This window comes from Drosophila subpulchrella, unplaced genomic scaffold (assembly GCF_014743375.2).
Source record: "Drosophila subpulchrella strain 33 F10 #4 breed RU33 unplaced genomic scaffold, RU_Dsub_v1.1 Primary Assembly Seq38, whole genome shotgun sequence".
Taxonomy (NCBI): Eukaryota; Metazoa; Arthropoda; class Insecta; order Diptera; family Drosophilidae; genus Drosophila; species Drosophila subpulchrella.
This window is the reverse complement of record NW_023665601.1, coordinates 1410960-1436812: the sequence shown is the minus strand read 5'-3', so window position 1 is coordinate 1436812 and position 25853 is coordinate 1410960. Positions and strand designations below refer to the sequence as shown.

The window sequence follows — 25853 nt, the reverse complement described above, 5'->3', positions numbered from 1 at the left end:
ATGGTGCTTAATACCATCGCTTTTTGTTTATTAGAGCAATGTATTAATGGTGAGCTTTCTAGATTATATGTTGACATATATAAATTTTCTAACTCATAGATAGTAATTGGGGTCGTTGAGACCAGGGTGATTATTCTTTCACTAAAATGTTGATCCCTCATATATATAGTTATTGGTCTGGTTATTATAGTTTCGATTAAAACCATTATTTTGGTTGTAACCGCTATTTCTGTTGTAGCTGTTATATTGGTAATACCCATTATTTTGGTAGTTACCACGGCCATTTCCTCTACCTCTACCACGGTAGTTACCTCTGAAGTTGTTACCTCTATAGGCCGGTCCTTTTCTGGCAAATAGTATTGCGTTGGCTTACCCGTCATTTCCGTACTACACTGTATATATTTGGTGACAGCCTCATTCATTGATGAGAAGTTGCCTGCATCAAGGATTGTTTTGAGTCGGCCATGCTCACAATTTTTGACCATTGTGTTCATAGCCTCCTTGGCGCTGGATTTGTCCGCATGTTCAGCGGGTAATCCTTCATCAATATACGAAGCTTCGAGTAGCTTACGTAAGTTGTCAACTTCAGTTGTAAATTTTTCAGCTGTTTTTCCTTTTTGAGTAGTTTTAGCCATTTTTGCTTTGACTACATCGGATGTTTCGCCGATAATTGTGTCTTGTAATTTTTTTATAATTCCGTTTATAGTGGATTCGTTTTGAACTTTGTACAAGGTTGAGCCAACTATTTTTGATTTTATGACTTCAACTGCTATTTCTTCAAATATGCCTTTGGTTAGGTTTACTAATTTCAAGGCTGTTATGAATCGTGTAAGGTTGATTTTTTGTCCGTTGAATTCAGGGATAGCATTTGCTATATCCTTAAAATATGCCCGTTGGGCAACAGTTTCGTCCGTCATTGTTCTTATTTGGTGTTGTTCGATTTCGCAATCGGAATCAATTGTTTCTTGATCTGATAATTCAGATTGAAAAAGTACAGCTGGAATTGTGAGATTATTTAAATCTTTCTCTTCTACTTCTGGGCTGTCAAATTCAGATTCTTCTACCTGTACTGGGTCGACTTCTGGTAGATCTGATGATTCCAATTTGTCCCCAGTTTCTACTTTCATAGGGGTGTTCAGAATGGTGGGTATTGAAATATTTAAGTTATACCTTTCTTTTATAGTTATTAGGTTTGATCGAAGTCTGGTCCGAAATTTTGATACTTCAGACCAGCGATTTTTATCTAGTCGATCTCTTTGCTCATGTATTAGTATACGCGCATTTTTGAAGCGAGTTACTAATATTTCTGCATGTTTATTTATAGTAGCTTGTTGTTTTGATCTATTTTGCGTTAAAAATTTATATGATTTATCGAAATCGCTTTTTAATTTATTTAGATCCTTATATAATTCACTCCATTCTATTATAATATGGATATGAATTATTCTTGTACACCACTGAAATTCTAGCACTACCTAATATGTCATTTTCGCTTACAATTGTTCTCACGTGGACACCCGGGATGGTGCTTAATACCATCGCTTTTTGTTTATTAGAGCAATGTATTAATGGTGAGCTTTCTAGATTATATGTTGACATATATAAATTTTCTAACTCATACAGGGTTGCCCATATTCGACGGACCCATCTGACGACGCCATAACTTTTGACAGAGATGCCAGATCGCTTAATGACATACCGCGTTTGAAGCGTCAGTCCAAGCAGATTTTTACCATGGAACAATACACGCCACGCGAGCGCTCTGAAATAGTTGAAATTTACATTCAACAGAACAAGTCAATTGTGAAAACTCAACGTGCTTTTAAAAAATTAAAAAATGTGAAAAGTGCGCCTTCTAAGAACACCATTAAGCGTTTATACGAAAAATTTACGACTGGTGAGGCTCTTTCTAATCTGAAGAGGCCAAATAAAAGTCGACCAAGGCGATCGCATAACAATCGATTTTCTGAAGAAATTGTTTCCGGGCCGTTTGATGTCGAAAAGTGGTGATTTGGACTGGCCACCGCGTTCGCCCGATTTGACGCCGCCTGACTTCTTCTTGTGGGGATATTTGAAGTCAAAGGTTTACGTTAACAAGCCAAGGACCCTAGAAGAGCTCAAGGACAACATTCGTGAAGAAATAGCCGCTATTCCGGCCGAAATGTTGGCGAAAACGATGGAAAATGCTGCAAAAGGGCACAATACGCCATCAACGCCAGAGGCGGCCATTTGAAAGATATCATATTCAAAAATTGATGTAAACAAATCTACTTGGAACAAATTAAATGATTAAGATTGCCAACCGCCAAATTTTTATTTTTTTCTTTGATTTTTTAAAAAAAAACATGGGTCCGTCGAATATGGGCAACCCTGTAGATAGTAATTGGGGTCGTTGAGACCAGTGTGATAATTCTTTCACTGAAATGTTGATCCCTCATATAGGTATTGAAAACTGCCTCTGCATTCATTCTGTTTGTTTTGTTTATCTACCTATACTTGTGGCCATAATAGAAGATATTGTAAAAATTTTGTTATTTTTTTATTATTTCTATCTTTTTTAAAGTAAAATGTTTTTTTTTGCGTTCAATAATTCTTGAAATTATAACTGGCAAGTTTTGTTTTGTATCCCTTTTTTTTTAAATTTTATCCAGGTCGTTTGCTCGACTCTGGAATCTTTTCTTCAAACACCTATTGTGTAATTTAGAGATTTTTAGAAAAACACTTGCTGACATTATAATTACAATTATTATTAACAGTATTGTTATTGTTTCTAAATCAATATTTTTAGATTCTACTTTATTAACGACGTTCGACGTTGAATCGACAACTTTTGTGTCTACAAAACCCATTTTGGGAATGTTTTCCAAAATTCTATATTTTATGCCAAGTATATATGGCGAATCTTTTGATTTAGATATACTATTATTCATAAAGAAAAATTTAGAAAGAAAAGAAAATATTTTGGATAGTAATTTTTCACATGGCAGATTTACAATTTGTCGCTCTATATAATTAAAATATCTGCCATATGATTTTAATACAAAGCCTAACAAGGGGCTAGTAGTTTTCAAGCAGCGTTTTCACGCATCGGCTTGAGTGTAAGATTTTAATATTAAAGGTAACTCAGGCATTGGCAATTAATGCAGCCTGGTTACGTTACTTCGCACCAGTACGAAGTTTGTCCTCAATCTTTGTTAGTTTGGCCTTGTGTAGTTGTTAAATCCTTAGCCAACCTCCGTTGTCGCAAGAGTTTACTTCTCCTGCCGCTCATCTTCTTCTTTGGTTTGTCCTTCTTCTGCTGACGTGCCCTGTACTCAGCTATTGTGAGGGGGCGTGGTCCATCGTTGGGATACACCTCTAAAGCTTCTTTTAGACTCGGTGCATCCCTTTGCTCGACAGGAGCAGCTTGGTTCAGTCCAACGTCGTCGTTTATGTTCATTACTTTTCCAACGTACATAGGTGTAGGAGGAATTGCCATGCCTCCCACACTTTTTTATCCTCTTATGGTCGTCCCTGGCCTATGGATTTAGGCGGCGCCGGTGCTGGTCCTCGCACAGGCAGTAAAGTAGATTATTTCTTTAATAGCTTTTCCTCAGCACTTGCATCATGCCAATAACATTTGTTTGTTGTACATCTTTATATAACCATTTTCTTCAAAAATTTTTTTTGTTGGTGCACTTATTTTTGTTGGGTGTACACAATTCGGTTTTTGTTGCACTTTAATTGCACTTCAATTTAAAACTTTGTTTGCTTCGGCTGCGACATCACTGTCACGGTCGCCATGTTTTAATTATATCCAATTTATTGATGTGTGTTATTATCCTCAGAACAAAGTAAAAGATTTGGTTGTAGTGGCCAACGGCCAAGCTTGTTCTTTATTGATTGATGGTCATAATTCGAGTGACTTACAGCTAGCTATTTGCGGCTGCGCTGCCTGCAAACATTGGCAGCGGCCGTCATGTATATATAAAAGTATATGCTCACAAATGCATTTGGCTGATAGCCGCGAGAGCGCGAGAGAAGTTGTATGTGTATGTTGTATGTGTCTGTACTCAGGCCATGGGAATATGCTGACACTAGCACTTCCCATAAGTTGGGCTCTGAGTCGCATTCTTATTTTGGCTGGCCGCACGAGTTTAGCGGCCGACAGTTTTGTATTTCTTTAAGTACACTGTAACACAATGTTGGTGTCGGTACAGTGGGTACTCGCTACAATGATACATGCATACTACACTTTACTGGAGTCTGACCATGATCCATTTGCTTTTTGAATATAGCCCAAAGGCGCGGCTGTCTTAGAGAGTATTTTCCTGAGCCTTGCGGCATCAGTTGTTTTTTCTATGTCAGAGCAGAAGGTCTGCCATGCCGTTCGTTTTGCTCTTCTAATGGCCTTTTTGTAAGAGGCTAGTTCATACTTGTAGTTCAGCCAGTTAGTATCCTCATTTCCCGCCTTTGCTTTGTTAAACAGGCATCTGCAGTTGGTTCTGAGGATTGAAAGTTGTTGGGTCCACCAAGGGGGTTTTTTTCTTCCCCTTGGTTTCCCTGTGGGGTATGCCACTTTGAAGGCAGTGTTGCATGCCTCTGTGAATTTATATACTGTTCCGTCCAGCTCCTGTGGGTTTGTGATGCTTTCTGACGGTTCCATGGGGAGGATATTCGTCAGAACTTCTTTGTACCTGTGTCAGTCGGCTCGTCTGGGGTTAGCGAAACTGGCCGGCGAGGGTGAATCAAGAGACAACATTGTTTCTATGAATCTATGGTATGAAAAAGAGTGCTCGTCAGAGACTGCCCAGTTTTTGACTGCGCCTACGAGTGAATCTGATACCAACGTTAGATCTATGAACGTTTGGCAGGTTTTGGTTATAAAGGTAAGGACATTGCCCCTATTGCATAAGAATAGGTTCGAATTTAGAATAATATCAAATGAAGACTCGCCTCAATCGTCAGCCTATTACCAAACCTTTCTTAAGCTTTTCGCATTCCTCTGCCAGTTCTTTGACCAGCGCATCTGGGGGTTTTCCTTTTCAAAGGCCAAGTAGGCCGATGGTATCCTTATGGAGCCACCTTGCAGCTCCAGGCTTACTGCGGTGTTATCTCCGTTGCTGTAACTGCGAAGCAGAAATATACTAAGATGCCTTTTGGCTAATATCTTACCTTACCTCTTATTTTACCTTCTTTGGGGTCAAGCATAAGCTTGTATTCCTTTGTTCCTAATCCAGCAACCTTGCCTCCTACTACCCAAGGTTCCTGTACTAGGACCAGGTCGGCTCCACCTTTGGTCAGGCGAAGTAATAGTGCAGCAGACGCTGCTTTACTGTGGTGTAGGTTGATTTGCAGAAGTCTTATTGACATTTACATCTGCAACCTCCACCACAGTGACGTCGGCCTCCTCTGTATCACTCAGATCCACGTCCTCGATTGCCGGCCCAAGCGCTCGCATCTCTCTGCTCAGCAAGGATCGGTAGAGTAGCCGTCCTTCGGCCCACCAGGTGCCTCCAACTCCTCAGCAACCACCTGCTCGGCTGGATTGCCAGCAGAGCTTCCAGCGGCGTTGGAGTCGCCCTTGTATATCTTGATGTGTATGACACTAAAACCGAAGTTCTGCAGCTCCTCCACCTTGACGACTTTCCAGTCCTTCGTGGGGAGGTGCGGGTTGCTGCAGCATGTCGAGGATGTCCTCCGGCGCCTTAATCGCCGCTGGGAGCCAAATCCGAGCTCGGGGCCTACTGGGGACGTCACACCAGTCTAGTGCGACAATGTTCGCCCCTTCGTAGACCTCACCGAGCTTTCTCGTCGCCTGCTTGTATAGGTCAGCCAACCGCTGACTATCACAGGCCACCACTTTGATGATGAACCTGGCTTTTCTCGCACCACTGCCTTCTACATGGGAATCCTGCCCTCCGGATTGCCCCTGTCGAAGAGACCGAGTAAGACTCGGTTCCTGGTGATCTCGGCGAAAGAGACCGATGGCTGGATCTTGGATCTCTTCGCCGATGGTCCGGGTAGATCTAGGGATCGCTGTCTTTCCGCCTGAGCCCCTTCTTGTGTGGGCTTATCCTTCCCGTAGTTAGGAAGCCATTCAGGCGAAGGTGTGGCAATGTTGCTCCTAGCATGACAGTGCAGAGTCTGGGCGGCAGTCCGCCTTTCCGCATATGTGTATTTACTTGCGCCAGCGGGTGGCCTGAGCGCCTTGGCTATCCCTACCGCTGTTTTAGGCGCAGAAGCGCCCGTGGCGGAGGCATTTGAGGTTGGCTTTCTGCCACCCGACATCCCCAGTTTGGAATGCGGCCCTTTCAGGACCGTGCTAGTGCGGATGTTGGTACCAGTGTTCAGCATTTTCGTGGGTTTTTTGAGAGTTCCCGTCTCTGTATTTTGCTTTACGTTAGTTTTGTTGTCCATAATTGGTCCCACGAGTTGCGGAAAAGGGGAAGGTCCGCCTGGGCAGAGATCCGCGATGCCCGGGTAAGGCGATAGTTAGAACAGGGGGTCGCCATATCCCTGAGCACACCGTTCGAGACTGGGCTAGTTTTTGATCCGGTCCCCCAGCCAGGCTGACTCTTGGCACGCTCCGTATTACATCGTAGTCTGGAGTGAGATGTTGTTTTGGGAGGGGGAGGTGGGTGATGTGTTGGGTATGGGTTTGTGTAAAGCAACTATTTAGATGCGGCTGAACAATTCGCATCGTCGGTATTGCTTCGTTGCAGGATACACCCTGGCTGTCCGGACTGTTTATTTACCGGGGTCCCCGTCCACGATTCCGTGTTTGACTTCTCCCACCAGTTTATTCACAGTTGGGCTCGAGAGTGGTCGTCCGCTATCCGCAACCTGCGACCCGCTCGGTCGCCCCAGCTAGACGGCTTTGGAACCATCTCACAAGTCCCTCAGTCCGAGTGGGTAACTTAATGAACAAAGTCTTAAAAAATGTTATCGCCGCAAACTTTTGCACTTTGTGGGCGTGACAAACTTTTTTCATTTCACATAAAATTTGTGCTAGAGCCTTGCACGAGTGGTATGCCTGCAAGCAAGCCTTGATCATAGAAACTTTGCCATTGCTTGAAACAAAAAGAAGAAGCTTTATTCTAGGAAAGGTGCTGCAATAATTCGTAAGAAAAATGCATGAAATCAAACAAAATGTATTGGTGGTTCATAAAACCACCAAACCACCTCAAACTTATGAGTCCTGCTATCGATATTTTTAAGTCTACCTCGAGATCGAGTCGCTCATCGCAATAGAATTAGCATGTTTAAAACTGTCGGCACGACAACACAGTTTTATAAATTGTTTCCATTTGACTCTATAATTTGTTCTTGGCGAAATAAAGTGGAAAATCAGAGTTTATATGGAAATAAAGTTATCTCTATTCTATTTGGTGTTATTTTATATTTTCCCTATGGAGTGGCAACAAAGTGCATTAAATAAGTTCTTATATTTTACTCCATTTGGCATGTAGCTCTAATTAATGAGCAAAGTATTAAATTATAGAGCAAAGTATTAAATCAAGTATTAAATTATAGTTATCAAAAAATTTTTAAAGACCTAAAAATACATTACATCAATATTTTAATTATGATGCTTGAAGGTGCAATTGCGGTACTCTTTTCCGAAATAAGCTGTCGAGCCTGTGAAAATGCCTTTTCCGCCGACGCACTGTTGGGTGCAACCTAAAAAATAGGTTTTTTATTATGATAAACAAACAAGAAATTTGACTTGTATTTTGTGAAACTCAATTCGCGTACCTTCATTTCTGCCACCATTGCATGGTATTCTTTTTTTACCGAATCTTTTGAGCTTGGCAAGAAAATCCCCTAAAATGTTGCTTTGATTTCGATTTTTCCTGTATTAGAAAATATATTTTTTAAATAAATGGCGCTTTTTTTTAATGAACAGATTTGCAACCTAGAAAATCGCAATACATTTGGTGGCACAGGCAGCTAGCCTTGAACTTAAGAAATTACATTTCTAATAATAATATTTGACAGTCTGAGTTATTCTGCTTGTTCAGAGATTATGCGATAGTTCTTGTTGGCCCTCTCATTATACCCGTTACTCGTAGAGTAAAAGGGTATACTAGATTCGTCGGAAAGTATGTAACAGGAAGAAGGAAGCGTTTCCGACCCCATAAAGTATATATGTTCTTGATCAGGATCACTAGCCGAGTCGATCAGCCATGTCCGTCTGTCTGTCTGTCCGTCTGTCCGGATGAACGCTGAGATCTCGGAAACTATGAGAGCTAGGCTATTGAGATTTGGCGTGCAGATTCCTAAGCTTCTTACGCAGCGCAAGTTTGTTTCAGCAGAGCGCCCCGCCCACTCTAACGCCCACAAACCGCCCAAATCTGTGGCTCCTACAGTTTTCATGCTAGAATAAAAATTTTAGTTGAAATGTATTGCTCTCGTCAATAACTATCGATTGACCCAAAAAAAGTTTGCCACGCCCACTTTAACGCCCACAAACCGCCCACGATATTCAAAAAATCGTAAATATGAACGTAAATATCTCGAAAACGATCAAAGATAGAGAATTGGGATTTTAGATTGAGATTCCGTAGCCTTGTACGCAGGGCAAGTTTGTTATGCGAATATGCCACGCCCACTCTAACGCCCACAAACCGCCCAAACCTGTGGCGCCCACAACTTTTATGCTAGATAAAAAATTGTAACTAAAATGTATTGGTCTCATCAATACCTATCGATTGATCCAAAAAAATTTTGCCACGTCCACTCTAACGCCCATAACGCTAAAAATTTGTCTACCGCCGGTAGGTGGCGCATTTCAATCTCGCTTTGCTCCTTGCATATCTCCATTTCCCTTTGGTCCCTTTAGCTGGGTAACGGGTATCTGATAGTCGAGGTACTCGAATATAGCGTTCTTCCTTGTTTTTCAACTTATTTCATTTCATTTTCATTTTATTTTTTCAACTTATTTTCCATCAGTGTTGTGAAATAAAGATTTTTCGCAGATGAAAGATTTTTTGTGACTTTTCAAAGATTGTTTTAAGCTATTTTTGCATGAATCTTTTGATTGTAATTTTTTAAAATCTTTTTTTTAGATTTGCTCTTCCTTCAGTCCCTTCAACTATCTCGCCTCGCTATGTGTCATTTAAATCCTCTGCGATATTGTCTAGCCCCAGTGGCTACAGCATTTGCTGGTGTTACGAGAACTTACCAGCTTGCCTACTGTCATACTGTTTTGGAGCGCAACGCTCGGCGAAAACTAGCCACAGTATACGGCCACGACAAATGTATGCCCGAAGAGACGCTGGAATCGTTTTTCCCATTTGATCCTTATTTGCTAAAGCTGTGAGTATATATATATTACCATGTCAATATATAATCGACCTTTTGTATTTTAAGATCAAACAAGTATATTAAGAACAATTACATGGTTTACCAGTGCAATGATAAGGATGACTATATGGATGGCTCTACCAACGAGTCCCTTTCTAGAAAACGTGGTGACTCTGAAATAATAGAGGAAGACGATTTTATTGTAGCCGACAAAAGGCAAAAGCATTTGGAACTTTCTAAATGCCAAGAGATTGACAAACAATTTTATTTAGGATCTTTCCCCGGACTTAATTTATAAGTCATACTCATTATATAAAAAATTTCGATTTACCATATACAATATAAATGAAATTTGTTATATCAAAATAATGTAATTCGATTATTGATTGTGAAAAAATATAAGAAACGATTGCAAAGTAATAGAAAAATTTGACTTAGTTTCTGTTTTGATAACACTAGATTTTAGCCAGAGTGCCCCAAGAAGGATGATGGTAGTTCCTGGTTGAGTTGGACACCAAGATCGCAAAAAAGAAGACTTACAATATTTAAATGGATTACTTTTTCTTAAAAGAGTTTTAAAAACACTTTTTTTGTTGTCTCCGTGTTTTTAATAATATCTTGAGATGCGTCTGACCAATTTAGGTAATGTATGTTTAAGCTTACAACTACAATTTCACCCTTTAATTTTGTCGAGTAAATGAGTAGCATACATTGAGTATATTGTGAACTACAACTCGTCAAAGTCGTTGTGTTTAATCACAACGCATTTGATATATAAAAATCCTGCGGATCATATAATTATATCATTAAGCTTACATAGAAATTATCAGATCAACTTGGCTGCTTTTGGAGATAATTGCATAAAACTTTAAAAGTATCGTTTTAATATGATATTAAAACAATTTTAAAAACAAGAAATTAATCAGAAGAATATATCTTTACGTTGTCACAGAAACCAACATTTTTTAGAGTTTACATCACATTTCTATAATTTTTTGTTCAAGTTATAGCGATCTTTTTCTTGTACAACAGGTTAAGTTCTGTTTAATTGGTCAATGGTAGCGCTAGGTGTTTTCGGCTTACATTAATAATCACTTTAATTAAAAGTCTACTTCATATCTTTAGCCAACAGTGCAAAGGTGTAATTTCAAAATTTGAGGTTACAATCGAAAAAATTAAATTTCTCATAGAATCGGAAATCGGTTTTTCTAACTATATTTGTTTGAATCTCAATAGACGTGTTAAACTTTGCCGAAGTTAGCTTCCTTTCTTGATTTTTATACCCTTGCAGAGGGTATTGTGATTTCAGTCAGAAGTTTGCAACGCAGTGAAGGAGACGTTTCCGACCCCATAAATTATATATATTCTTGATCAGCATTACTTGACGAGTCGATCTAGCCATGTCCGTCTGTCCGTGCGTTTCTACGCAAACTAGTCTCTCAGTTTTAAGGCTACCGGTCTGAAACTTTCCCAAAAGTCTTATATCTTTTGCAGGTTGCATATAAGTCGTAACCAGCCGGATCGGACAACTATATCTTATAGCTCCCATAGGAATAATCGGAAAAAAAAATTGTTTTTAAATTATAACTTTGGTGTTTTTTATCATATAACATCCTAGGCTTGGAAATAACATTTTTTAATTTGTTTTGAATTTCGAATTTAATTTTATAAAAATCGGACGACTATATCATATAGCTGCCATAAGATCGATCGGAAAATTGGTGGGTTAATAATATGAAACAAATTATAGCTTCGGTGTTTTTATACATAAACCTCCTACGCTTGGAAATATCATTTCTTAATTAGTTTTGAATTTCGAATTTTATTTTATCAGGATCGGACGACTATATCATATAGCTCCCATAGGAACGATCGGAAAATTGGTGGGAAAATAATATGAATCAATTTATAGCTTCGGTGTTTTTTTATCATATAACCTCCTACGCTTGGAAATGACATTTTTTAATTAGTTCTGAATTTCGAATTTAATTTTATCAAAATCGGACGACTATACCATATAGCTGCCATAGGAACGATTGAAAAATTGGTGGGAAAATAATATTAAACAAATTATAGCTTCGGTGTTTTTTGACATATTATCTTATACTATTGGGAAAATAATTTTTTGTATTTTTAAATTTAAAAATTATAACTGCAAGGGTATACAAACTTCGGCTTGCCGAAGCTAACTTCCTTTCTTGTTTAACATATAATCACCTACGCTTGGAAATAACATTTTTTAATTAGTTTTGAATTTCGAATTTTATTTTGTCAGGATCGGACGACTATATCATATAGCTGCCATAGGAACGACCGGAAAATTTTTGGGAAATCAATATGAAACAAATCATAGCTTCGGTATTTTTTGACATATGTATTATCTTATACTATTGGGAGTAACATCTTGTGTATTTTTTAGAATTTTGAATTAAATTAAATAAAAATCGGACTACTCTAACAAATAGCTGTCGAAGAAACGGTCAGAGAATCAATGAAATAATTATTTTAAAAAAAATTGTGCTTTGTTGAACGAACATAAGTTTTGATAGATATCACTGAAGCTAGCAACAATCCTTAAAAATTTATATATATATGATGGACGTTGATGCACTACGAGCAGTACAAACAAGTGGACCAACAACACCAAGCACGTGCTTGTTACGCGCGGGGCCCTTTTATCAATTTGGGCAAAAAATGCGAGCTCGCGAGGAAGATACAAAAACAAATAGAGACGGGACACAAATGAAAATAAAAGAAGCAACTATGAATGAAGCAAATGAGATAAAATATTAGTTTTTAATACCGGGATAGAAGTTGAAGTGCAAATTAAATGATAAAGGTTGTTATAATTATTACATAGAACGCGAAAGGGCTCGTGCAGACAAAAATTTTATGTACATCGTGGCAAATTTAGGGGATAATAATTTCTTGTTAGTCTAACAGGAACATTGAAAGTTAGGAGGTTTACAAGTTCTACAGAATCAATATCACCTCTTATAAGATTTTGCATAAATATAGTACCAAGCATTGTTCTACGATTTACAAGTGTAGGTAAATTAAGCAATAGAAAAATTACTTTGATAGGAAGGTAGCCTTACGTTTTGATCAAAGTTCAAACTACGAAGGGCAAAAAGAAGAAATTTTTTTGTACCGACTCAATATGGTCAATATGCACTTGATATTGTGGACTCCAAACCGAAGAACAATATTCCAAAATAGGACGGACAAGGGACGTAAGAAATAATTTGGTTGTATAAGGGTCATCAAATTCTTTTGACCAACGCTTTATAAACCCAAGAACACTCATGGCCTTGTTGACAGTGGACATTATATGGCAGTAAAATTTAAGTTTTGGGTCCAGAAGAACGCCTAAGTCATTAACTGAATACATACGGTCGAGTGGCGTATTTTGAAGAGAGTAACTAACAAAAGTAGGAGTAACCCTATAAAAAGTCATAACGTTGCATTTAAGGCAGTTCAAATTTAAAAGGTTCTACTCACACCATACCTGAAAACAATCAATACCTGACTGTAAGTTGAAACCCGACGCTATATCATTATATGATAAACAAAGCTTAACATCGTCAGCATACATTAGTACACGAGAATGTGTTATGATAGAGGAAAGATCGTTAATAAACAAAGTAAACAGAAAAGGGCCCAAATGATCATTTAAATAACTTGAAATCCAAGTTAATAGATTACATGGAAACCCAAGCAGATTTAATTTGAATAAGAGAAGAGAGTGGTTGACAGAGTCAAAGGCCTCACTAGAATCTGTATATGTATCGTCAGTCTGCATTTTTTTCTTAAATCCATTTATTACAATAGATGACAATTCAAGAAGGTTGGTGGTGGTCGATCTTCGCTTAACAAAACCATGCTGACACGGTGATATTAGCGAGGAACATAAATGTTGCAAATGAGAAGTAATAATACGTTCAAATGCTCTAGAAATGGCCGACAATTTAGAAATACCTCTATAATTCTAGGCATCCGCCTTCGCACCCTTTTTGTGAAGTGGAATGATAAAGGAGTCCTTCCAGATAGTAGGAAAAACTGATGATGAAATAGACAAATTAAAAAGTTTACGAATCGGTTTACATATGGTTGTCGCACAAAACTTAAGCACACACCCGGGGAGTCCATCTGGACCGGGAGCATAAGTTGGCGTTGTTGTTGCTAAGTCTCTTAAGAGAAAACTTTCCGTAATTTCAGGGGTAAAAATACAATTTGCCCTATTTAAGGGATTAGGGTAGTTAGAATTTGACCAAGCAGCCGAACTATAAGTAGTTTGGAAAAACTCGGCAAATAAATCAGCAATTTCAGAATCCGTCGATGCCCCCATTGACTTAAAACGTACCGATGAAGGCAATGCCTACGACTTACGCTTGGCATTAACAAAGTTAAAAACTGCTTCGGATCATTTGAAAATTCAAATTTACATCGACTTAAATACATAAAATAGCAATGACTATTGAGAACATTAAAGTTCGATCGAGCCACCAAATATTTCGAAAAATCAGATGGCTTACCATCTCATTTTACATCTCATTATACCCGTTACTCGTAGAGTAAAAGGGTATACTAGATTCGTCGGAAAGTATGTAACAGGCAGAAGGAAGCGTTTCCGACCCCATAAAGTATATATATTCTTGATCAGGATCACTAGCCGAGTCGATCTAGCCATGTCCGTCTGTCCGTCTGTCCGTCTGTCCGGATGAACGCTGAGATCTCGGAAACTATGAGAGCTAGGCTATTGAGATTTGGCGAGCAGATTCCTGAGCTTCTTACGCAGCGCAAGTTTGTTTCAGTAGAGTGCCACGCCCACTCTAACGCCCACAAACCGCCCAAAACTGTGGCTCCTACAGTTTTGATGTTAGATAGAAAATTTTAACTGAAATGTATTAGTCTTGTCCATACCTATCGATTGACCCAAAAAAAATTTTTCTACGCCCACTCTAACGCCCACAAACCTCCCAAGAAAAAAAGCTATGACGTCAGAGCCAGACAGTGCGAAATGTTTTTACGCGTGTATGTGTGTGTATGTATGTAAATAGTTGCCGGCCGAACTTAGCGGCAAAGAGAAAAGCACTGCCGGCGCTCAGAGAGAGCAAAGTGCGCGGCTAACTTATTCTATTGAACAATGAATTTGTCACGCCTACCCTAACGCACACAACGCTTAAATCTGTCTTCCGCCGGTAGGTGGCGCATTTAAATCTCGCTTTGCTGCTTGCATATCTCCATTTCCCTTTGGTCGCTTAAGCTGAGTAACGGGTATCTGATAGTCGAGGTACTCGACTATAGCGTTCTCCCTTGTTTTAGTTTGAAAAACTAAAGGAGAGAGGGTATCAACGCATGGGAGGCAGATTGTCATTTCCATTGTTGAATGATATCGGTCTTCAGGTACAACAAGAGCGTCAATTTTAGATACCATGACTTCAGACGGGTCTGAAACAAACAATGACGGGCAACGGCAATCAGCACACCGCCTCCCCTACGTGAGGAGCGATCGGTCCTATTGGCATTAAAGTTGTTTGACTGAACTTCAGAGTCAGATATCTCTGGTTTCAGCCAAGTTTCCGTAAAAGCCAAAATATCTGCAGTAAATGCAGAGGAGACAGCATAAAGCTTGGGTAGCTTCATAGTTAGTCCCCTAACATTTTGATAAGCCAAAAATAAACTTTTTAGTTTTTTGGCGCAGTGGAAGGTCTGTTATTTGTTCTCGGTTTATTGGGAACAAATTTTTTTAGTACTAAATCATAATTAAGCCAAAAGCATTCAGAAAGTAGTACCTTAAAGACATCAGGCGGAGCAAATAATTTAAAAGAAGATATTCTACGAGCGTATGAAAATCGAAATTGTTCAACTGAAATATTCTCGGATGGGAATTTTTCACGTATAAATTCCAAAACATCCTCAGATGTGGTATCTGGGGTGAATCTAGAAACAAAAAATTGCTTCCTATGTGAAACAACTGACAGTTTCTTACGTCCCCCAGCAGCAGATTGAACCTTACTAAGCTGAGACCCAGAACCGGTACCTTCTGTACCTATAGGTACGGTCAGCACCGTAGCCGGCACTGAAGATTTGTTTACCACCAGACTTCGAGAAACAGTGACTCCACCTGAATCAGCTGCATTCATAGGCGTAGTTGGATCTCTTACCCCAGTGTCAACAGAAACTGCTGCAGCTACCAAGTTCGGATTTGGGGTGGATACCATGACCGTATTAACTGCCGCTAAGCTGGCTTTTTTGCATTTAGGCGAGTTAGTAATTTTTTATTATTAAATTGGGCACAAACGGAATTGAACCCCTCATTGAGCTGTTTAAAAGCACCTGAGAGATTCAAAAGGCTGTCTCGAGACTGCTTCATAAAGCCGCTCATCTCAACTATTATTTCCTTGCAGGATCCACATGACCACATGAGACCGGAATTCAGATCAATGAAGTCTTAGACTCTGCCAGTAAATCCTGCGCATTTAACGTGCATCATTGATTCGCAGAGCCAGCAGAAAATAAAAGGGTCTTTAGTTGAAGACGAAAGAGTACAATTTTTCTTAGAGCAGACAAGAGCGATTTAAAGGAAATAAAATAAAATATAAAAAATACCTCAAGTAAATTTGGCACTGGGATCAAATTCCAAAACCACAAAGGCACAAAACTCGAAAAAAATAAGAGCGCGAGATCGCGTATTAATTTAAATGTAAGAGAGCACGAGAGAATAAATCTTCTATCGACTGAGCGTTGCTTGTAAGACACTGACAACCTTACGCACGAACAGTTACAATGTAACGCAAGCAAGAGAGAGAGAATAAGAGAATAGCACACCAAAAGTCTACCAGATATTCGGCAGGTTCCGAGAGAGTTTAAATTACAGTTGTAATATAGAGCGGGAGAGAGAGTGGGAATAAAAGAGTTTTAGCAAGTTTAGTGAGTGTAAAATTACACTAACAAAGCAAGGAGATTAAACAAATCTATAAGAAATGTTAAAATAACTAGAACCACATACCCGTTTACTGGGAGATCTAGTCAAAAACACTAACGCAACTGTTAGGCTAAGCTTTATTAATAAACAAACACAAGACACTCGAAAATATCACTGAATAAGACAAAAACTCAGAGCACAAGAGTAAACACATCTGTTCACAAGCGACGCTAAATCGATTTAACATGGTGTTACTAACATTGATTATTTCTTATAACTGCAAGGGTATACAAACTTCGGCTTGCCGAAGTTACCTTCCTTTCTTCTTTTTTATTATATTTGAATGGTCTTAGCTCATATAAAAACTAAACTATAAAAACTTTTATTTCCGTTCCCGTTTTCAGTACCCTGTTATTAAACCCGTTACTCGTAGAGTAAATGGTATACTAGATTCGTCGGAAAGTAAGTAACAGGTAGAAGGAAGCGTTTACGACCCCACAAAGTATATATTTTCTTGATCAACATCACTAGCCAATTCGTTCTAGCCATGTCCGATTGTCCGTCTGTCCGTAAAATGTTGGGACTTGGCGTGTGGGTTCTTCCTTCGCAGAGCAAGTTTGTTTCAGCGCGGAGTCACGCTCCCTGAATCGCCCATAGCGCTAAAACCCGTCTAAATTAAATGAGATTATGTTATTATTATCAACACCCATCTACATGCCAAAAATTAATCAAATCGGAATATTCACTGAAAAGTAATAACCAATCAACAATAAATAATTAACAAACTCCATAGAGTGCGAGAGGGATGGAAATATATTTATACAAAAAATCGGCTGCCTAAGAAATTTCACTAGCGCCACTTAGGCTTCATGTTATGTGGCGTGGTAGTGAAATCTCGTAAATAGCCGATAGGGATGAACGATAGGTGGCGCTTTTTTGTTAGCTGAGTAACGGGTATCTGATAGAAAAATCCGAACACTGATCGAGACGTGCACCACTTTAAAGTTACCGTCTATACGAACTAAACAAGCCATATTTTGACAAAGTCCATGGTAAAATAAGGATAATTTTATTTGTCATAGCTTTGCATTGTTAGGCCGATAACAGAATTGAGCCTGTAATTTAAATTTTAGGATTGACCAACGTAAGGAGATTCATGTTATTCCCTTAGGCAGTGTTGTGAAATAAAGATTTTTCTCAGAAAAAAGATGACCAACGCGGTTTTTAGTGATTTTTCAAGGATTATCTAAAGCTTTTTTCGCAGCTTGAGTTTTACTGCGTACATTTTTTGATTGTTGTTTTTATACCCTTGCAGAGGGTATATTGATTTCAGTCAGAAGATTGCAACGCAGTAAAGGAGACGATTCCGACCCCATAAAGTATATATATTCTTGATCAGCATGACTAGACGAGTCGATCTAGCCATGTCCGTCTGTCCGTCTGTCCGTCAGCCGGATCGGACAACTATATCTTATAGCTCCCATAGGAATAATTGGAAAAAAAATGTTTAAAAATTATATCTTTTGTGTTTTTAAACATATAACCTCCTAAGCTTGGAAATAACATTTTTTAACAAGTTTTGAATTTCGAATTGAATTTTATCAAAAGCGGACGACTATATCATATAGCTGCCATAGGAACTATCGTAAAATTGGTGGGAAAATAATATGAAACAAATTATAGCTTCGGTGTTTTTTAACATATAACCTTTTACGATTGGAAATACCATTTTTTAATAAGTTCTGAATTTCGACTTTAATTTTATCAAAATCGGACGACTATATCATATAGCTGCCATAGGAACGATCGGAAAATTAGTGGGTAAATAATATGAAACAAATTATAGCTTCGGTGTTTTTTATCATATAACCTCCTACGCTTGGAAATAACATTTTTTAATTAGTTCTGAATTTCGAATATAATTTTATCAAAATCGAACGACTATATAATATGGCTGCCATAGGAACGATCGGAAAATTGGTGGGAAAATAATATGAAACAAATTATAGCTCCAGTGTTTTTTGACATATAACCTTCTACGCTTGGAAATACCATTTTTTAATAAGTTCTAAATTTCGAATTTAATTTTATCAAAATCGGACGACTATATCATATAGCTGCCAAAGGAAATTATAGCTTCGGTGTTTTTTATCATATAACCTCCTACGCTTGGAAATAAGATTTTTTAATAAGTTCTGAATTTCGAATATAATTTTATCAAAATCGAACGACTATATCATATGGCTGCCATAGGAACGATCGGAAAATTGGTGGGAAAATAATATGAAACAAATTATAGCTTCGGTGTTTTTTGACATATTATCTTTTACTATTGGTAATATCATTTTTGTATTTTTAAATTTAATAATTATATCTGCAAGGGTATACAAACTTCGGCTTGCCGAAGTTAACTTCCTTTCTTGTTAAAAATCATGTTTAGATTTTTTCTTCCTTCAGTCCTTTCAACTATTTCGCCTCGCTATGTGCCATTTAAATCCTGTGCAAAGTTGTCTAGCCCCAGTGTTACGACAACTTACCAGCTTGCCTACTGTCATACTGTTTTGGAGCGCAACGACCGGCGAAAACTAGCCACAGTATACGGTCACGACAAATGTATGCCCGAGGAGACGCTGGAATCATTTTTCCTTATTTGCTAAAGCTGTAAGTATCCATCAAATATTACCATGCTAATATATAATCGACCTTTTGTATTTTAAGATCGAACAAGTATATTAAGAACAATTAAATGGCTTACTAGTGCAATGATAAGAGTGACTATATGGATGGTTCTACCAATAAGCCCCATTCTAGAAAACGCGGTGACTCTGAAATAATAATTGAAGACCATTTTATTGTAGCCGACCAAAGGCAAAAGCATTTGGAACATTCTAAATGCCGGGTCTTTCCCCCGGACTTAACTTATAAGTAATACTTATTAATAAAGCGGCTTTCATTATTTAAAACAATTTCAATTTACCATATACAATATAAAATAAATTTTTTATATCAAAATAATGTAATTCGGTTATTGATTTTGAAAAAAATATAAGAATCGTTTGCAAATTAATCGAAAAACTTGACTTAGTTTCGGTTTAGATTACAGCCAGAATGCCCCAAGAAGGAGTTGGTTGAGTTGGACACCAAGATCGCAAAAAGAAGACAATCAAATTTTAAATGGATTAGTTTTTTTATAATGTCACTCTTTAATTTCGACGAGTAAATGAGTAGCCTACATTGAGTATATTGTATATCGGCAAACTCGTTGTTTTTAATCACAACGCATGGATATATAGAAATCTTACGTATCATACAATTATATCATATGGCTGCCATAGAAACGATCAGATCAACTTGAGTGTTTTTAGAGATAGTTGCATAAAACATTGAAAGTACCGTTTTAATATGATATTAAAACCATATTAAAACCATTTTTAAAATTTGGAATAAATCGGAAGAATATATCTTAAAGTTGCCATAGAAACAAAATAATTTTAGAGTTTACTTCCCATTTCTATGATTTTTTGTTCAAGTTGTAGCGTTGTTTTTCTTTTACAACCGCTGAAGTTCGGTTAAATTGGTCAATGTTAGCGCTAGGTGTTTTCGGCTTACCTTAATAGTCATTTTGTGGGCGGTAGACTGATTTAAGCGTTATGGGCGTTAGAGTGGGCGTGGCATTTTGTATTGGGACAATTGATAGGTATTATCGAGACATGAAATTTGTGGGCGCCACGGGTTAGGCGGTTTGTGGGCGTGGCAAACTTTTTTTTGGATCTATCGATACGTATCGTCGAGGCTAATACATTTCAGTTAAAATTTTTTATCTAGCATAAAAATTGTGGGCTCCACAGGTTAGGCGGTTTGTGGGCGTGGCAAACTTTTTTTTGGATCATTTTATACGTATCGACGAGACTAATACATTTCAGTTAAAATTGTTATCTAGCATGAAAATTGTGAGCGCCACAGGTGTGGGCAGTTTGTGACGTTAGAGTGCGCTGCGTACAAGGCTACGGAACCTAAATCTGAAATCCCAATTCTTTATCTTTAATAGTTTCCTCGATATCCGCGTTGTGGGTGGTTTGTGGGCGTTAAAGTGGGCTTGGAAATTTTATTTTTGGCCAATCGATAGGTATTGATGAGAACAATACATTTCAGTTAAAATTTTCATTCTACCATCAAAGCTGTAGGAGCCACAGTTTTGATCGGTTTGTGGGCATTAGAGTGGCTGTGGCACCGTAATGTAGCGAAATATATATTTAATGGCAAGGGCACACATCGAATCTCAGAAGCAACTTTTAAAATTTTTGATATGCCGCTAAAAGTTTGGCTCGAGCACAAAGCACTAGTACTGATGCACAAAGTAATAACAACTGCCGAGCCAAAATATCTCTTCAGCAAACTAAAATTCAGCGTTTCCAACAGAACAAACAATCTAATTTGTCAAATAGTAAAACATGCCTATGCTGAGAAACACTTATTTATCTGTGGTATAAATAAACTACCACATCCACTAAAAACAATTAAGTGTGTCACGCAATTTAAAGAAATAATAAACACACACATCTTCAAAACAGTATATAATTTAAAACTAAACTTAGTCCCTAAGAAGTCGGCTGAGGAACTTGTGAGATGGTTCCAAAGTCGCCTAGCTGGGGCAACCGAGCGGGTCGCAGGTTGCGGATAGCGGACGACCTCTCTCGAGGCCCACTGTGAATAAGCTGGTGGGAGAAATCAAACACGGAATCGTGGACGGAAACCCCAGTAAATAAGCAGTCCCGGACAGCCAGCGGGTATATTGCAACGATGCAGTACCGACGATGCGAGCTGTTCAGCCGCATCTAAATAGTTGCTTTACACAAACCCACTCCCAACATAACACCTACCCATCTCCCCTCCCAAACAACATCTCACTCCGGGCCGAACTACGGTCTCAAACGGTGTGCTCAGGGACATGGCGTTCGGCTGACATGTATAAACAGGCGACGAGCAAGCTCGGCGAGGTATACGAAGGGGCGAACATCGTCGCGCTTGACTGGTGCGATGTCCCCAGTAGACCCCGAGCCAGGATCTGGCTTTCAGCAGCGATTAAGGCGCCGGAGGACATCCTCTTCATGTTGCAAGAATGCAACTCGCACCTCCCCACGAAGGACTGGAAAGTCGTCAAGGTGAAGGAGCATGAAGGGGATGTCATCCAGGCGGTGTTGGTCCTGAACAAGGAGTCAGTTGCTTCGATCGAGACTGCTCGAGGAGTGCTAAACTTCGGGTTCAGTGCGATACACATCAAGGTGTATAAAGCCGACTCCAACGCCGCTAGTAGCTCTGCCGGAAGCCATTTGCAAGCAGGTGCTTGCTGAGGAGTTGGAGGCACCTGGTGGGCCGGAGGACGGCTACTCCACCGATTCGTCCCTAAGCAGAGAGATGTAAGCCTATCGGCTTACTTGGCCTTTGAAAAGGAAAACCCCCCAGATGCGCTGGTCAGAGGACTGGCAGAAGAATGCGAAAAGCTCAGGAAAGGTTTGGTAATAGGCTGTGACGCCAACGCCCATCACACCCAGTGTGGTTGCCCAAACAACAACGACAGAGGTGAGTCTCTTTTCGATTTTATTCTAAATTCGAACCTATTCTTATGCAATAGGGGCAATGTCCCTACATTCATAACTAAAGCTTGCCAAACGATCATAGATCTAACTTTGGTATCAGACTCACTCGTAGGCGCAGTCAAAAACTTGCCAGTCTCTGACGAGCACTCCTTTTCGGACCATAGATTCATAGAAACCGTATTGTCCCTTGATTCGCCCTTGCCGGTCAGCTTCGCTAACCCCAGACGAGCCGACTGACACAGGTACAAAGAAGTTCTGACGAATATCCTCCCCATGGAACCGTCAGAAAGCATCACAAACCCACAGGAGCTGGACGGAACAGTATATAAATTCACAGAGGCATGCAACACTGCCTTCAAAGTGGCATACCCCACAGGGAAACCAAGGAGAAGGAAAAAACCCCCTGGTGGACCCAACAACTTTCAATCCTCAGAACCAACTGCAGATGCCTGTTTAACAAAGCAAAGGCGGGAAATGAGGATACTAACTGGCTGAACTACAAGTATGAACTAGCCTCTTACAAAAAGGCCATTAGAAGAGCAAAACGAACGGCATGGCAGACCTTCTGCTCTGACATAGAAAAAACAACTGATGCCGCAAGGCTCAGGAAAATACTCTCTAAGACAGCCGCGCCTTTGGGCTATCTTCAAAAAGCAAATGGATCATGGTCAGACTCCAGTAAAGAGTCCTTGGACCTGCTCCTAGACGCTCACTTCACGGGCAGCCAGCAAGCAGGTCATCCTCCTGAAAGAGGAGCAGGAGAGGGAATCGAATTAGATCCACTCCTATCAGACCGCAACATGAAATGGTCCATTCATAGTTTCAAACCATACAAACCGCCGGGACCGGACGAGATAACACCGGCTCACATCCAACAAGCAGGACAAATAGCCATAAACTGGTTGAAAAAAATCTTCCAATCCATCCTGGCGGTAGGAGAACTACCAACAGCGTGGCAAGAAACAAAGTCGGTTTTCATTCCCAAGGCAGGGAAGGCCACTCACATCACAGCAAAGGATATTAGGCCAATAAGCCTAACATTATTCCTGCTTAAGAGCTTTGAAAGAATGATAAGCCTACACATTAGGCCCACCGTAGACCCGACACAAATATCAGAAGCACAGCTCGCTTACACGAAAGGTAAGTCAACCGAATCGGCGCTACACTTGGTGGTAAGCAGCATCGAGAAATCACTCAGCAACACTGATCGCCTTCCTGGATATAGAGAGAGCCTTCGATAACGTGCTCCCCACTGCTATAACAGAATCTCTCACAGAACTAGGGGTTGAGCCGCCAATGGTGAGCCTAATTCATAAATTGCTGATAAGCAGAATGGTCGCAGCCACACTAGGGACCTCAACCCAGACTAGACTAGTGAACAGAGGCACCCCGCAAGGAGGTGTACTATCACCCCTCTTGTGGAATATCGCAGTAAATAGACTACTGCGGATTCTGGAAGGAGGAGGTTGTAAGGTTGTGGCATACGCAGACGACGTCGTCATCATCTTTAATGGAAAATATCCACAAACACTTTGCGATCTTATGACCGCTAAACTAAAACTATATCGGAATGGACGATAGCGAACGGACTCGGGGTAAATCCCTCGAAAACGGAACTTGTTCTATTTACAAATAGATACAAAATTCCACAACTCAACCCACCCATTCTAAACAATTGTAATCTCTCTTTTAGCGATCACGCCAGGTACTTGGGGTTAGTACTAGATAAGCGCCTCAAATTGGGCTTAAACAATCAAGAGAGAACCAAGTTAGCCACCATTGCACTTTACTCCTGTTAAAAAGCAATTGGGCTAAGATGGAGCATGTCCCCTAGAATAGTCATCTGGATATACACAGCGGTAGTCAAACCAATCCTACTGTAAGGAGTGGAGTGGAGCGAATGGCGGCTTTGTGTATTAGTGGAGCCCTTCGAACCACCCCGAATGAAGCGCTGAATGCGATCTTGATCCTCCCTAGCCTGGACTTAGCAGGCATGGAAAGGGCCAAATCGGCAGCTATACGACTGAGGGATACAGGGCAGTGGAAAGCCCAATTTTATGGCCATGCTAACATTCTCCAGCATGATAAATCGATTCCGAAGATCACGGATCTATGCAAATCAGATAGATAGACGCAATCTGTTTCTATACAGATGGCTCCAAATTAGAATGACACATTGGCGGAGGTGTATACTCCGAACAATTAGATATCAGGAAGTCATTAAGGCTCCCGGACCACTGTAGCGTCTTTCAGATGGAGGTCCACGCTATAAAAGAAGCACTAACCTGCTTAGGGAACTTTAGCCTCCAAAGAGGACACATAAACATATATAGTGACAGCCAAGCGGCTATTAAATCGATCTACTCGACAAACGCCAACTCCCGTACAATAGCAGACTGTCGCAGATATCTCCACGAGATGGCAAATCAGTTTACTATCAGCCTAATATAGGTTCCGGGTCACCGGGACATCGTAGGCAACTGCATAGCGGACGAATTAGCCAGGCAGGGCACCACCAAGCCTCTCCTCCCAGGAGAGGAGAATGTCGGTATGCCCATGGCTACTTGCAAGCTAAATATAAAAAACTACTTCAACACACTAGCCAACACCCATTGGCAAAACGCACCACAGTGTCGTATCTCTCACCAGACATGGCCTGTGATAAACAACCAAAAAAACCTCAGAGTTGCTCAAACTCAGCCACACAGAGTGTGGCATGTTGATTCGAGCTCTTACAGGCCACTGGCTTAAAAGCCCCGCAAAATGATTTCTGCAGAAGCTGCAGGGATGAGGAAGAAGAGGAAACGGTAGAACACCTTCTCTGCTTCTTCCCAGCCCAATGCAGACTCAGACTAAAACACTTAAGAAGTTCCTTCATCGACGATCTTACCGAAATATCGGAGATGAATCTCAAAAACATAAGTGCATTTATTAAATCTTCCGGGTGGAAGACATGCTGATCAGCTTAACACAGGTTGAAACAACTAGAAAAGGGACCCTTGAGAAGAAAAAACGAGATCATGCGGTATCACAATGGACCCATAGACGTCTAAGTGTGTCGGACTATAGTCCGAGAGCCGCCCTAACCTAACCTAACCTAACCTAGTCCCTAAGAATTCAATGTATCAAATGTGATCTAGCTTAAGTGTCTTTGTATTAGAACTATATAGTTAAGAAATTTTTTTATTGTTCATGAAGTAAATCAAATTGTAACTAGCGCACTAATTTAAAAGTATTTTTTGTTCTTGTAGCGTTAGGAAGAACTAAAACCAAAATAAATTAAAACAATAATATAAGCCGAAGCTAGCTTCCTTTCTTGTTTTTATACCCGTTACTCGTAGAGTAAAAGGGTATACTAGATTCGTCGGAAAGTATGTAACAGGCAGAAGGAAGCGTTCCGACACCATAAAGTATATATATTCTTGATCAGGATCACTAGCCGAGTCGATCTTGCCATGTCCGTCTGTTCGTCTGTCCGTCTGTCCGTCTGTCCGTCTGTCTGTCCGTCCGGATGAACGCTGAGATCCCGGAAACTATAAGAGCTAGGCTATTGAGACTTGGCGTGCAGATTCCTGAGCTTCTTACGCAGCGCAAGTTTATTTCAGTGGAGTGACACGCCCACTCTAACGCCCACAAACCGCCCAAAACTGTGGCTCCTACAGTTTTTATGCTAGAATAAAAATTTTAACTGAAATGTATTGTTCTCATCCATACCTATCGATTGACTCAAAAAAAGTTTGCCATGCCTATTTTTACGCCCACAAGCCGCCCACAAACTTCAAGAAATCGTAAATATGAACGCGGATATCTCGGAAAATATCAAAGATAGAGAAATGGGATTTCAGATTTAGATTCCGTAGGCTTGAGCGCAGCGCAAGTTTGTTATGCGAATATGCCACGCCCACTCTAATGCCCACAAACCGCCCAAGCCTGTGGCGCCCACAATTTTTATGCTAGATAAAAAATTTTAACTAAAATGTATTGGTCTCGTCAATACCTATAGATTGATCCAACAAATTTTTCCACGTCCACTCTAACGC

General features: G+C 39.8%; 1 protein-coding gene across 3 annotated transcripts in view; it reads left to right on the top strand.

Moving 5' to 3' along the window:
• LOC119561858 (RNA polymerase I-specific transcription initiation factor RRN3-like) overlaps positions 1-18877 on the top strand; it is a 136718-nt gene extending 117841 nt beyond the window's left edge. For 2 of the 3 annotated variants that reach the window (XM_037875339.1, XM_037875340.1), the window contains exons 5-6: positions 9051-9300; positions 9355-9708. In XM_037875339.1, the coding sequence (XP_037731267.1) occupies positions 9051-9300; positions 9355-9586 (482 nt within the window). In that variant the 3' untranslated portion in view covers positions 9587-9708. Of the gene's footprint in view, positions 1-9050; positions 9301-9354; positions 9709-18673 lie in introns of those variants that run through there. The other variant, XM_037875341.1, reaches the window with a different exon arrangement.
• The last annotated feature ends 6976 nt before the right edge of the window (positions 18878-25853 follow it).